Source organism: Hydra vulgaris, chromosome 02 (assembly GCF_038396675.1).
Source record: "Hydra vulgaris chromosome 02, alternate assembly HydraT2T_AEP".
In the NCBI taxonomy this organism is placed as follows: domain Eukaryota; kingdom Metazoa; phylum Cnidaria; class Hydrozoa; order Anthoathecata; family Hydridae; genus Hydra; species Hydra vulgaris.
In genome coordinates, this window is record NC_088921.1 from 44,658,657 (window position 1) to 44,674,287 (window position 15,631).

At 27.7% G+C, this 15,631-nt stretch overlaps 1 protein-coding gene across 1 annotated transcript in view; it reads left to right on the forward strand.

Annotated features, from left to right (window-relative positions):
- LOC105850865 (ras and EF-hand domain-containing protein homolog) overlaps nucleotides 1–15,631 on the forward strand; it is a 65,918-nt gene that overhangs the window by 17,129 nt on the left and 33,158 nt on the right. The window contains exon 2 of the mRNA XM_065791063.1: nucleotides 2,728–3,657. Coding sequence (XP_065647135.1) covers nucleotides 2,729–3,657 — 929 coding nt within the window. The 5' untranslated portion in view covers nucleotide 2,728. The remainder of the gene's footprint in view (nucleotides 1–2,727; nucleotides 3,658–15,631) is intronic.

The following is a 15,631-nucleotide window of genomic DNA, read 5'->3' on the forward strand; positions in this document are numbered from 1 at the left end:
GCCCGTAGGAAAAAAAATTATATTGGGTGCAATACTAACCCGAAATAATTCTAAGGACCTTATTCTTAGTCATTTTTTTAACCAATTTTTTCAAAATTATATATTTGAAAAATTATTGGGGGGGGGGGGAGGGCAAATGCCTCTGCTGCCCCTCGGTTGCTACGGGCCTGATATATATATATATATATATATATATATATATATATATATATATATATATATATATATATATATATATATATATATATTTATTTATATATATCAGGCCCTGATATATATATATATATATATATATATATATATATATATATATATTTGTATATATCAGGCCCTGATATATATATATATATATATATATATATTTGTATATATCAGGCCCTGATATATATATATATATATATATATATATATATATATATATATATATATATATATATATATATATATATATATATATATATATCAGGCCCTGATATATATATATATATATATATATATATATATATATATATATATATATATATATATATATATATATATATATATATATATATATATATATATATATATATATATATATATAAACATACATAAAACATTTAAAACGCATAGTAAGACACATTTAAACGGGTAAATTTATTTCAAATTAACAAAATATCTGATCATTATCTGATCATTAAACAATGAATTTTGACACATTTTAATTGCATGTATCCTTATTAGTAATAGGTTATTATTCTTATTAGTAATAACTAATAATAATTAGAAAAATTAATATTAGTAATGAATTTTGATAGTTTAAGTAAAAGTTATTTTGATTGGAATTCAAGATGTACTGTGGACGAAGATTCTCGATTTATTCGTATATTCTATAAAGCTCTTTTTGTAACTATAGAAAATTTGAAAGGATTTTAGGCTTTATTGTTAAAGCCTTCAATATTAAAGGCTTCAATGTTAAAGCCTTCAATATTAAAGGCTTTCAAAAAAAGCCTAAAATTCAGCTTTTACAATACGCACATTGAAGTCCAAGGTTCAAAAATAGGGGAAATTAGCTGTGGAGCATGTTCAAACGTATTATGTTACAGATTCAAATTTACTAGTCCTAAATATATTTTAACTAAATGCGGTGAGTAGATTTGAATTTTTAATACGTTTTAATACGTAATATGAGGAAAGTATCATTTCCTCATATTAAAACGCATAGTCTGGATTTACTCATTGGAAAAAAAGTTTATAACTTTATCAGATCAACAGCAATTTTTAAAGTTTTTTTGAATTAATTCCCAGCTTTAATTTAAGTAATAAATAAGTATATTTCATTTCTAATGTTTTGGATGAAAGATTTTTGCAAAGAAGTTAATAGCTACCCATAAAAATCAGCAAGTACTTGTTTATAATCTTTATTTTTAACTGAAGTAAATATTGCTTTAAGCTCGCTTAATTTTTAAACGCAGAAAACAAATATACTTTTGCAACTTTTGTTTCATAAAATTCCATTTAATTTATGAAAGCATTAGACTAAACCATTGTTCGCATTGTTTAGTAAAGTAAACTTAAGTTGTCAAGCTAATCATAGTTAATATAATACGTCAAGTATTGTAATCCATGCAATAAATCTATAAATGAGTTGATAAGTTTTTTTTTTTGTTTGTTTTGAAATGCACTAGTGATCTTTTTAATTATGTATCTAGGGAAGTTTATTTTTTTCATTCAGATAAATTTTGAGGATACTTTTATTACTTTTTTATATTTAGTTTGTTTTTTTACTTTTTTTTATTTAGCAGAAATTGAAATTGCAACTAGTGGATATATATATATATATATATATATATATATATATATATATATATATATATATATATATTATATATATATATATATATATATATATATATATATATATATATATATATATATATATATATATATATATATATATATATATATATATATATATATATATATATATATATATGCTCTTCAGTGTTTTTGTGTTTGTCATTGATTATAGTCGTATCTAATTAAAATATGTAAGAATAAAGTTTTGTTTTGACGAAAAGTAAATTTAAATAAATACTTTTTAAATAAACTTGTAACTCGTTTTGACATGAAAAAGTTTCAATCTTTATAAATTTAAGCAACTTAGCAACAAAAACATCTTACAGATTGTTGCCAGCTACGATAACCTTATAATAAAACACTATTGCTGGCGACAAGCCTTAAGATTGATTAAGTATAAACCTAAAAAGGTTATATCGCAAATGTGCAAAGCAGCTTTATTATTATTTTTGTCTAAGCAACCATTTAATGTTAAATAGAAGAAAACTATTCAGTTCTTCAGTTTAAACTAATTAGTTACATTCAAAATAAAAATACTTTCTTAATATATTTGAAAATATTTTAAATATATTCAAAATATATTTTTTTAATATATTTGAAAATATTAAATGTAATAATAGGTCAATAAGTAATTATATAAATTATTATAAAATGTTAATTACTTTTTATGAAATTTAAATTTCCTTTTTTAAATATATTGTTTTTTAACTAATAAAAACGGTTGGTAATTAAGATTTGTTTTACTTAACATTTAATGTTTTTTTAAGTTAAAACAAAAAGATTTATTTAAATGTTTTTGTGAAATATAATTACTTACTAATTTACAATCAGTATGGTAGCATTATAACAATGTTAAATAATTTAGAATTTTTTTCTGTGAATATTTAGAATGGATTTAAATAATTTAGCTATCGAACTATTTAAACAATTTGATCCAGATAATAAGGGATATATCACGCAAGAACAGTTGATAAATGGTAACAATGCTGATCACGAATCATTTTCATTTAATCAAATTTCATGTATTTTTTCTCTTTTGGACAAAGAAAATAAAGGTATAATTACGCTCGCTGATTTTATGGATGCATTTATTGTAGTTTCAGACTCAAATAAAGACCTTCAAAACACTCTAGTGGAAGGAGGTTATGATGAAGAACGTTCAGAAGTTCATGCTAACGGTTTACTTTATCCTAACAATTCAAATAATAAAACTAATTCTTTACTTTATCCAAATAATTCAGAACGAAACTATGATCTACAGTATAGTAAAAATATTGATTTGAACGATTATAGCATTTTAAATAACGATATCTATAAAAACGAATTATCCATTAAACCAAATAAACTAGAAGACCAAAAGGATTCAATTCCTATAATATTTGAGAGTTTAATTCAAGATAAAGACAATTTCCAAGAATGGAAGTCCTTTGAGAATAATGATGACTTTGAAATTCAAAAACCTCCTAGTAATTGCAAAACTTTAAACCGAAAAATATCTGGTCGATGTAATTCACTGGATAGAAATTTGTTAAAAAGAAAATCTAGTGACTCGATAAAAAAAGAATTTGACGAGATATTTAAACCAGTTGGAAGTTTTACTAACAATATATCGTGTCGATCTTCGTTTGAAGATATTTCTAAGGATCGATTTTCATTGAACCACTCTTTTTCTCACAATCATTCTAATGTTATTTCAGGAAGAAACAGCTTATCGCCTAACAGTAGCTCATCGGAAGATTTGTTTTATGCTGACGAATTAACTATCGAAGAATGGGAATCTTATTTAAGAAGAATAGGAGGCGTGGCATTGTTTGGTGGGTGAGTTTTAATTTATATTGTAAATATTTTAAGCTTATGTGTTTAAATAAACTTAAAGCAAATATTTGACATGGTACTAAGCTAGAATTCCCAAGTACTTAATGTGTAGCTATATATTTAAGCATATAATATAACCTTATTGAAGAAGTTTATCCTGATCAATTACCCCGAATCTGTAATAAAAATGCCTAATAATAAAATTTTTATTTATCAAATATATAATCAAGATCTAACTGCTATTGTATGTCATCAGTTCTAAATAGAAAGTTTATTTATCAAATTTATAATCAAAATCTGACTGTTATTGTATGTCACCAGTACTAAATGGAAAAATTTTCAATTTTATGAATTGTTTAAGAGTACATGAATCAGCGGCCAGCGGTCTTTTTGGAATTTATAAAAGTTAAAATATTTAGGAAAAAGTCGAAACCATTTCGATTGTGCTTATTGGTGTCAAATGATGGTATTTTGCAAAAAAGTTAGGTTTACCAAAAACTAGCCAAAGTACTTTGTGTGTCTCGCAAAGTACTTTTGTGTCTCGCAGGAAACACTTCAAGACTTTTGTGATTTTTAATTAATTCAACCTGATGGTCACAAATTTTGCAGACGTACTTGCATGGCGTACAATACATCTAAATTTTATATATTTTTTGTTTCTTGTCATTATTTTCTATTTTTTATCTTTAAATAAATAACATCTTATTGATACACAATATATTAGTTTTTTTTTTTTAATTTTAACTAAAAAGTTTAGTTATTTACTTTCCGAATAAACATATTAGAAAAAAATATACCAGGAAAAATCTTTTTTTTTTTTTGTCATTTGAATTTTGAATGATAGATACAATTTGTTTTTGAGTGCGTTGCTGCCTCTCTCATAAGAAAGTAAAATAGGCGATGTTCTAATTATAAGTAAGGTAAAATAATTAGGTAAGTTGAAAAAATCGCAACGCTAAAGGAGTAAAAGATGTTGTTGTTGTTGCTTTTTAACCTCTTCTAAAGAAGAAAAAGGAGTGCTCTACATAAAAAGAAGAAAAAGGAGTGCTCTACATAAAAAGAAGAAAAAGGAGTGCTCTACATAAAAAGAAGAAAAAGGAGTGCTCTACATAAAAAGAAGAAAAAGGAGTGCTCTACATAAAAAGCTTAAATCATTGTTCATTTCAGCTACAAAAACTTCTTCTTTCGTACACAAAAACCTCTATCTAAACAATCAAATGAAGTTCATTGCTTTTTTTTACTCTATTTCAAATATTTTAAGGACTCCGATAATACTCTTTTACTTATGTAAATAAAGTTTACTATAATTAGAAATGATCAAAAAAGTATTTTAGATCAAGAATAGCTTGACAAAGTTAACTGTCATCGATAACTATTTATATTTTTTATGGTGTTTATAATTAGTTTAATGAGCGTTGAAACGTAAAAAGAATGCAAAAACGTCATTCTTTAGGCTTCTTAGGAATTTAGCATTTTCACTTTTTTTTTCCTTATTTTTTTTTTAAAGAAAATTTGATATAGGTATTAATATTTCAACAAAAAATTGTTAAAAAAATTTATCGAAATATAATGAGTCTAAACTAAGTGCGAGATTTACATAAAAAAAGGTTTTTATTTAAATAAAAATTATTTTTATTTTTTTGGATACATTTATACTTACAGTGTGCTGCGAGATCGATCAAATCAAATTTTGTGAAATATTGCAAATTTCTCGTTAATTTATCATAAATCTTTTGTGTCATTTACAGATGTGTATTTCAGGATGGAGCAAGTTTCAAGTTATTCAAAAGTTCTTTTTAAGGGAGAGTTTTTTGTTGTTGTTCACCTGATAAGTGGCGTGTAGAGGATTTTTGATATTTCAGATAACTTTACTCATTCAGACATTGTGCAAACTTTAAACTTAGGTATGCTCATGCTTATGTCATATAAAAATGTTTTGCAAAAAATTGCGTTAAAGTTTTGTTGTAGAAATGTAAAATTGTCTTAGAAATTGACGATTGTACCCCTCCACTTTAAAACCTGTGTCGTCGGTCCCAAGATTTACATTTATAAATAGAATTGCTACAGAGTGTTCAAAATTAAGATTTTTAAATGAATTTAAATTATATTTTATAAAAGGAATTTCAAAAGTTTAACTTGCTAATTCATTTCACTTCCACTTTTTAATAAAGCATTCAATGGCTTTGCCGCAAACTGTTAACAGTTGATTTGTTTTCTATGTTATGCCAAGTAGGTATAATAGACTAGCTGGAGTGAGAACGAAGCCGAAAATCATTTAAAATTGTGGTACAATCTTAGTAGTATGATTATTCCAACGGCAAGTCAAAATGGCGCCTTTGCGTTGAAAAAGGAAAACTTTGAAATGTAGTTTGTAACCTTTAAAAGCTGCAGTCGAAGTGGAATGTAAAAGTTTTCTAGATAATTTTTTAACAACTGTTTGAACAAAAAGTAATTTTTTTCTCGATACTAGGTATAAAATTTATAAATAGTATCGAGGAAAAAAGTTACTTTACGTAGATCGTGATTTTTATTGTCTAAAACTATGTCATTTATATTATAAATACCATAGTTTGAGACAATAAAAATCACGATTTATATATGAAGTAATTTTTTCCTCGATACCAGGGGTGTGGAGTCGTAAAAAAAAGTACCAACTCCGACTCCAATTGTTGAAATTATCAGAGTACGACTCCGACTCCAACTTTGACTACGACTCCAAAGTAAAATTCTTAGAATTCTTTAAAAAAATATAACGCAATAGTTAAAAAATTTTTTTTGCCAAATATATAAAAAGTTCTTTAAAGGTTAAATATTTTGTACATGTATGTGCAATACCGAGAAGTTTTACTATTGGAATCTGAGTCGCGATTTTGTTTAGCGACTCCGAATCACAGTCCGACTCCACAGCCCTAGTCAATACTATGTATAAATATCATAGTTTTAGACAAAAATCACGATCTTCGTAGAGTAATTTATTATCTTGATACCAGATATAAAAATCAAAGTTTTAGAATTTCTACTACTTGTTTATCTTTTGCTCTCCAGTTTAGCTATACGTTTGTTACGCTTAATCAAAGAGATTAATACATTTTTCAAGGATTTTATTTTATGCTGTAATATTTTTGATGGATTTAAAAATAAATTGTTAAATTTTAAATATAAGGATATAAAATATTTTTTTGTAAATTCGAAATAAATACTACCAATTCTTATCTAGACATTTATTAATTCAATTCTAATCTAAAAATTTATTATTGGCCGTTTCAAAGAACACAACATAAAAAGTAACAACAAACTAAGTCTAAATATTGTTAACGAATTTTCTTAATTTTTAACTTTGATTTGCAGTGCTTTGATTGCTTATGACGCTTTGAAACAATATCATTGTATGGAATGTGATTTTTAACTTTAAACTACGGTAATTACGCGGTATTTAATTGAAAATTATGTCGTTCCCTGTAAAAAGGCGTAATTTTACTTTGTTCTCATTCCAGCTATATTATAACTCTTTGGTTATGGTATTTTTTTAAGTTCTGCAGCCGTGGAAAATGATCTGTATCTTCCAGTGACGGATCCAGGATTTTTTGGTGTTTGAGATAACTAACTTCCAGACATGGAGCAAACGCCAAACATTTGAATGTTCATACATATGACAAATAATGAGGCTTTACAAAAAATTGCGGTGAGTGGATGCTGGGAACGAAAAAGCCCTTTGACTTCATTCACTGAGCCTCATTATTTGGCATAAGTATAAACATAAAAGTGTTTGGAGTTTGCTCCATGTCTGGAAGTTAGCTATCTCAATCACCAAAAAATCCTGGATCCGTCACTGGTATCTTCTAAAAATCTATGAAGTATTTTTTGTAAAAAAATGTTTTTGTCTAATAATAAGAAAGTATACTTTCAGCGTTATTTAGTATAAATAATTGACCTTAAGTATTTTATATACTATTGGTATAAATAGTAATAATGACAATAATAATAAAATTTAACTAACAATAGCAATACTAGTAATAAAAAATTTTCAATACAAAAATTGAATATATTTACATAGGGAGTAAAAGTCATTAGCAGTTGAAAACAATCAGTACTATAACGAGTTTGAATCGTATTGTTTGAAACATAACAATCTTCACCGAGGTAATTCAACGAATAAAATGAGGGGGGAAAAGTATTTAAAAAGCACCGACTGCTAACTAAAAAACAAAACAAAAAAAATCGTCTCTGAACCTACAATGAGGTTAAACCTCTTATTCAAATTACTTTAATTCTCTTTTTGCTTATTTGATTTTAAAGCAAATATCGTTATTTGGTCACCATATGTAACGTTTTATTCACTTGGTATTTCTATAATCTAGCGTAAAATCTGGTTTGAAATCTGAACTAAAATCTGACGTAAAATCTGACGTGAAATCTGGTTTGAAATCTGATGTGAAATTTAACGTGAACTTAAAAATCGTATCAATTGTTGTTGCCGTGTTAATATTTCTCCTAATGGCATTAGAACTAGAAATATATTATATCCAAATGTTTAACCTGACTATCGTTCTATACCACGTTTACTTTTTAGAATATTTTAACGTTCTTAAAAATTATTTTCATTTTTTTTTAAATGGAAAATGAACTCTGTTGTTGCAGTGACACTGAAAATTCAATACAAATTAGAAAAGAATGGTAGCAATTCTCTAATTTTGAATATAATTTTGTTTCACCAAACAAGATTATATTGCCACATTAAAATCAGGACTTTTTATTTTAATGAAAGCACTTGACAAAAAAGGTGGTGCAATAAACTTAGGGTTAGGACTATTGTAATTGTAATTGTAAAAATTAAATACAATTCCACATTACAATACAATAATATTGTATTGTAATATTACAGAAACAATTAAAAAAATTTATTTTAGTATTGTATTACTGTGATGAAAAACAATTACAATAAGTATTGTATTGTTTTTTTTCTAACAATACAATAAAATTCGAGAACTATGGTATTGCATTGTTTTAATGAAATAGAATTACAATAACTCATGTATTGTTTTGATGAAAACAATTACAATAACTATTGTAGTGTATTACTTTACATTAAAGTAGAAAAGCAAACGTATTTTAACGTATTTATATTCATCTCTGACGAACTTACTATTATTTTTATTTACGGATTTGCAATATATTGCAAATTTTATTTTTTACATATTTAGATTTCGCATCACCTATTTTGTTATGTATTTCTAAGCTCTAAATGGCCGCAAAATATTGCCTGTCTGATGATAGCCTTACTATTTAAAAAATAACATTCATAAATTATTTTATTCAGCCCTTTTATTTTTTCCTCTTGATTTTAATGCTGCAAAGGAACTTAAAATATATATGAAAACTAAGTTTAGTAACACAAACAGTTAAACATAATAATTCTTCTTAAATAAAAAATGATAATGTCAATTTACCGATTACCATGGTTGTCAGCAAAAATATCTACATGAAACACTGTTTTTATGAATTATTTACTTCATGTGCTGTTTTACCTAGTGATTCCACTAGGTAAAACATTTACCTAGTGGAAACACTAGGTAAATGTTTTACCTAGTGTTTCCACTACAATAACAGTATATTGTTATGGTATTACAAAGACAAATTACAATACAATATTTATTATTATTGTAGTGGGTCATTACAATACATTTTTTTTTCAGATATTGTTATTGCTTTATAAAGATGAATTGCAATACAATATTTATTGTTGTTGTATTACAAAGTTACAATAGTTGTAAATCACAAGTATTGTTATTGTTTCTAAATTAAGTTATAACAATAACAGTAATTATTGTTACTGTTATTGTTTTCATTACAATTACAATAGTCCTAACCCTACAATAAACCACAATGTAATAGAAGGTGTTTTTATTAGGGCACAGTTGAGGCAACTGTTTCTTAATCAGTTTGATGAAGTTCTAACACGAATTCAAAAAATATCATAGCTATCTTTTCGAAATACTTGCAATGGTTTTCTTGGACGCCACGCAGCTGGAACTTTCAACTCTTTGATCAACAATGTGATTAAGAAATATGAAAACCTTTCATATGCCATTTAAACTTGATTTTATAGATTCTTATTATGATTTTTCCCTTATAAGATATGTGCGATATATTGGATGAAGATAAGGAACAATCTCGTTTAGAAATCAGTGATGGAAAATAATGGAAAATATAGAAAATTGTTATAAAGAAAAAGTCTTCACTCGTATCCAGAGACGTGGTGGCACCTGAAAAGAAGGTACGAATTTCCAGAGAGGGGCCCGGGGAAGTACTTTAAACGAGAGACAAATGAGCGGTAAAGGAAAATTATATTTATACTAAAATTTGTTTTTCATGGATACAAAATATTAGGTAACTCATTTGTATCAGCATAGTTTTTTATTATGTCTGAAGGGGTCAAATTCCACATTTTCTCATGTTTATTTGACAATTGAACATGATCCCCAACATGCTCTATTTTCTAGACGAGTTTTGACAAGTTTCAGTTTCCTAAAAACTCTCTCACACTCTGCTGATTTTTTTGGAATTGTACTAAATATCTTGTTTAGAATTGCTGTTTATATCTTGTTTAGAACTTGCTGAAAACTCTCTCACACTCTGCTGATTTTTTTGGAATTTTACTAAATATCTTGTTTAGAACTGCAGCAGAATGGAACACAGCATCTAACATAGTCTTCAGCAAAAAATTGTAAATGGTGAAGAAAGAAAGCAAAGTTTTGTTATCCTTCTCTGCAGCCTTTTTGTAGATCTTCACAAAATTAACCATTTGAGAAGTGAATTCAGTTAAACTGATGCCAACTTTGAATTTTTCAAGTACTAATTGAGTATTTACTTGTGAATTAGGGTAATGAAAATTATGAATAATATCTTCACTCATATTCTTTAATAAAAAAAATGTCTATGATTTCCAAAAACCCCCGTTATGAAGAAAATTTTTTAACAAGAACTGCAGTTGCTGAATCCACTACATTTTAAATCACTTCTGCAAGCCTTTAATCTTTAGCCATAGTAAGCCGCTCATCTTCTGTTTCATTAAAGTCCAGTTGTCTCATTTTGCGAGTCCTATTCTCAACAAATGTTTGCTATTCAAGCTGAGCTTCAGTTGCAATTTTAACAACATATAAAATAGCATTTTGGCAAGCACTGCCCCTTTATACTTCCAGTGATACGTCGACAGACATTATAGCAAACAAAAAATCAAGTGTTTCTCCTTGAAGTATTTATTTAGGGGACCCAAGATAGTAAAATTTCTTTGAAAATACATAAAGTCGCAATTGTTACATTTTATTTAAATCGGAATAAAAGATCTTGTGCTTCACTTTAAATATTTATTTTAAGTTCCATGTCATTTGAAATTTATGTCAGCAGTTGGTCTGTAGCATTTCGTAAGGCACTGAAACGAACACTGTGAGTAACAGCCAGTTTAATAGACTGATTCTCATCTTCAAGACGAGATTTGCACTTCTCAAAAATATTATTTCGTTTTCTTGAGTTTCCGTATAGAAAAGTCTTTAATTTCTGCACATCATCAGACCTGTTTTCTGTTCCAAAAAAGTGAACAAAAACAACAGAAGATTTTGCACAAGGTTTCATAACCAGATTTATTTCATGAGATCCACAATAAATATTTGTTGCCATGGGAGAACACTGCTTCAAGTGTGTTGCAACTTCTTTATTTATTTTCTTGCAAATCGCTCGCACCATCAAAAGACATACATACATACTTTTAAATATCTAAGTTAATTGATTTAATTTCATCTTTGATTTTTTCACTTATTCCTTCATTTTCACTTATTCCTTAAATTTCAACCATTGAAATCAGATGTTTCTTTACAACGGCCTCTTCTGCAGCAAGCGTAACATAACGTAATACAAAAGAAGTTTACTCACAGAGTGTAATGCCATTGGTGACATCAGCTGATGGTGAAAAGAATACTGAGTTAATTACCTCTTCTGAAATATCCTTCTTGACTATCTGTGTCATAGTATGAATTGGCTTGTTTTGTGTATAATTAGAAAGAAGCGTAATTCTTGCACCCCTTCCAGCAGATTGTTTTTCAGTACAGCGAACATTTGAAAGTTTTTCATTCAGCACCTCATCATACTGACTAAGTAAATTTAACAAATTTAGAAATTTACCCGCGCCACATTGAAAGACTTCACTTTTTTTAGAGTCATTGTAAAATTTAGCTTCCTCATTTCCATGTAAAGAAATACTCTCTGCGATCAAATACCGAATAGCATCAACTTGTATTAGGTATTAAAGTAGTTTCTCCGCTTCTTGACGTTTTTTGTTCAGATGTCTCATGGTTTCAATATTTAATATTTTATCAATTGTGGAGTCTAATAATGCATGTACCATACAAAATGCTTCAGCAGCATTTTGATGGTTTTTTTGGGTGCAATGCTTTGTTATGATGTGACTTAAGTTTGACCAATAATCAAACCCATCACGTAAAGAACTTTTCCTCTCTTGATCCAAAGCATAAACAAGCAATAGTAGAGAGTAAGTTAGCCATGACCTTTTTTGCGCAACTTCAATGTCATTAAGTTTAACTGATTCAGTGTAATACTTAGATAACCTTGATTGTTTTGTTGGCTGTTTTTCAGCACCAGATTTGTATCTTCATGTTGATTCTTTCTTTTTCTGTTCCTTTATTTCACCGGAAACATAAATAAATATAAAATTAAAACTAATCCTTTGATAGAAACCAGGGTGTTGGTTTCTTTCGTTTGAGTTATAACAACTATTGGGTAATGGTATAGATAGTTGTACTATTCATAAATTACATGGGTCGATAGGAAGTGGACTGGAGCATATTGAGTAGTAGTGAATGAAAGTAATAACAAAAATTCATTAAGCGCATAATATTATTTATCAAACATATAATAACCATATTTATCAATGCAAAGCAAATGAATTCATGCATTTTATATATTTGTTGTTTTGAACTTTTCAATAACAATTTTCAATTTTTTTTGTTGATGGGATGGTTAATTTCAGATAAAGAGTAGACATTGTTTAAGCGTTTGTCACTACAGTGCTTGTTTTCGGTATTCTTTTCGTTTTGCAATACGTCTGCCTTTACCTTCTTCTGGCTCAGCCGCCATTGCTTTAACATATCGTTTTCTTCGTTTTTTTAGCCTAGATGCTCGTTGATTTATTTGCTCTAGCTTGAAATTTCCGTTCTCTTTCACGAGCAAGACAAGCTAATCGATCATTTTCAGCTTCCAGCTTTCCTTTTTTATATTTAGCTTTCTTCTTTATAATTCTATGTTGATATTATATATTTTTTTCACTTATTTACTTTAAAAACTTCAATTATTAATTTTAATTACTATTTATAAGTAAAGTATTAAAACAATTACTTTTTTACAGTATAAAACCTATCAATTTTATGTCAACAACGTTTTTTGTTATTATTATTTAACAGCGATTTTATTTATTTACGCTTTATAAAGTTTGTGTCGTGAAAGCAAGTTAAACAAAGTGTTGTAAAATATGCCCTGATAAAAACTAATGGAACTAAAATAATTTTTTTCTGTTTGAGAATTGGGGGCCCAGTTTCCTTAAACAGAATAAGGGCCCAGTACAAGTCCTCGTACCCTCGTACTGGGCCACCACGTCCCTGCTCGGATCACATGCTGACTACTGCTACAACTTTGTGATTTCAAGTCCTTTCATAGAGGATTCGGTATAATAACATTTTTTTTTGAAGTTGTATAACCGTGATTATTTTACATGTTTATAAACTTTACGTTCCATGTTGATAATTAATCCTATTGAAAAGATCATAATCAAAAAAATGTAATGGGAAAGATCACAATCAAAAAAATGAAAAGGTAATGAAAAAGGTCACAATCAAAAGAATAGATAGAGGGCATCCATAAAGTACGTACACAGTAAAACCATTGATTTAGAACACCCTCTCCTCACTTCTACGCACCTGTATGTTTTCAAGGACCCCATTCCTCTGCGTACGTAACCCAACTTCTCTTCCCAAACGCATTTGTACGTTTTTGAGTAACTTTCCTCCCCCATGCCTGCGTTTTTTCATTAAAACTTACTTGTTAATTAAAAAACCTAGTGAAACATTCAAGATACCAACTTGAGCCCAAAAAGTAGTTACTTGTAAGCCCACACAACGCCAATCATAATGTTACGTTGAACTAACGTAACGTGCACTTAATTTAATTTTAACAATAGCCCAACATTACGTTGGCTGACCTAATGAAACATGGACATGCCACACAAACGTTAGCCAAATGAGCAACCAACTATATTTAAAGATAATGCAATATATTTGAAATACCGTTGGTAATTTGGAATACTCAAATATCTCAATTAGTATAAACGCCATTTGTTGTTTTTTCGGAAATACAAGGAAAAAGAGCACATGAAGTAAATAATTCATAAAAACAGTGTTTCATGTAGATATTTTTGCTGACAACCATGGTAATCGGTAAAATGCGAACTTTTTTCCGAACCAAGACATTATATTTTAATAATCACTACGGTTATGATATTTGAAAAAACGTTTGCTCTTCATATGTTTTATTTAAATAAAATAAAACGGAATTAGATTTATTTTTTTCAAATTAGATTTTATTTCTTTTAAGTTAAATAAAATTTATGCTTTTGCTTAAAGTCCTTAACATAAATAGCAAATACAAAACAATTTAACGGCAAACAGAAAATAAAAAATATTACATCATTAACAACCAATAAAAAAAAAGTTCGCATTTTACCGGTTCGCGGTCCAACAACCATACGTTTTAGACACATCAATTTTGAAAGCTTTTTCAGTAAGAATATAATCCGTCATAGATATTTATTAATATATACAAGATCCTCCTTTCAATCGATTAAATTATTAAGAAATCTTATTGATCTATGATTCCATTTTGATTTTAGTTTATGAATGTCAATGAAAAAAAAAGGTGAATACATTTTGGAATACAATATTCCAACTACACCTCAAGTAAAATCATACTTTTGGAGATATTTGTTTCGATAGAAACTTTGATAAGGTTCCTAATTTTTGTTTTAGTTGATTTTTTATATTATTAAAATGATATAATTTTTCTATAATTTAGAGTTTTTTTTTAATGAACTAAACCATTAACTTTCTTACTTATTCCCAAAAAACAAACTGGCATTCCAGATATGAGACACTTCCTCTACTTATAAACCTTTTTTTTCTTCAATAAATTTCTATTATAATACTTAAATTTTCTTAATCCATAAAGGCGTCAAAACATTTTTTTCGCACACCTTTAGAATATCACGCGCCTGGCTTATATATGTATATATATATATATGTATATATATATATATATATATATATATATATATATATATATATATATATATATATATATATATATATATATATATATATATATATGCAGTATTGGACAAAACATTTGCAACCAACATCGAACAATCCTAAAAAGTGTTCCTAATTTCACATGACTTAAAAACGAAAAAAACTATACTACCACAGCAAACAGTTCAGAAGTCTGGAGTCATAGCATGCCATGACATGAGCAATCAGCTGACAGGTGACAGCACACAGGCAGAATTTTGTTGACAAGTGCCATTTTGCAGCGGACAAAACAAGTGCAACTTTTTTGGTTTGTTTCATTTTCTTAAGTCTGGTCCGTGTCAACGTCACAGAAGTTTTTTAATAGTTAAAGGAAGTATCCAGAAATTTCCAGAAGCATGCAGAAGCTTCCAGAAGTTTCCAGAAGAAGCATCTGGAAGCATCCAGTAGCATCCAGAAATATCCAGAAACATACAGAAGCATCCAGACGCATCCAGAAGCTTCCAGAAGCTTCCAGAAGCATCAAAAAGAAGCATCTAGAATCTTCCAGAACAGGTTCACACAGGTTCATTTTACTATATAAGAGACATGTAAATCGACATGTAATTCAGTCA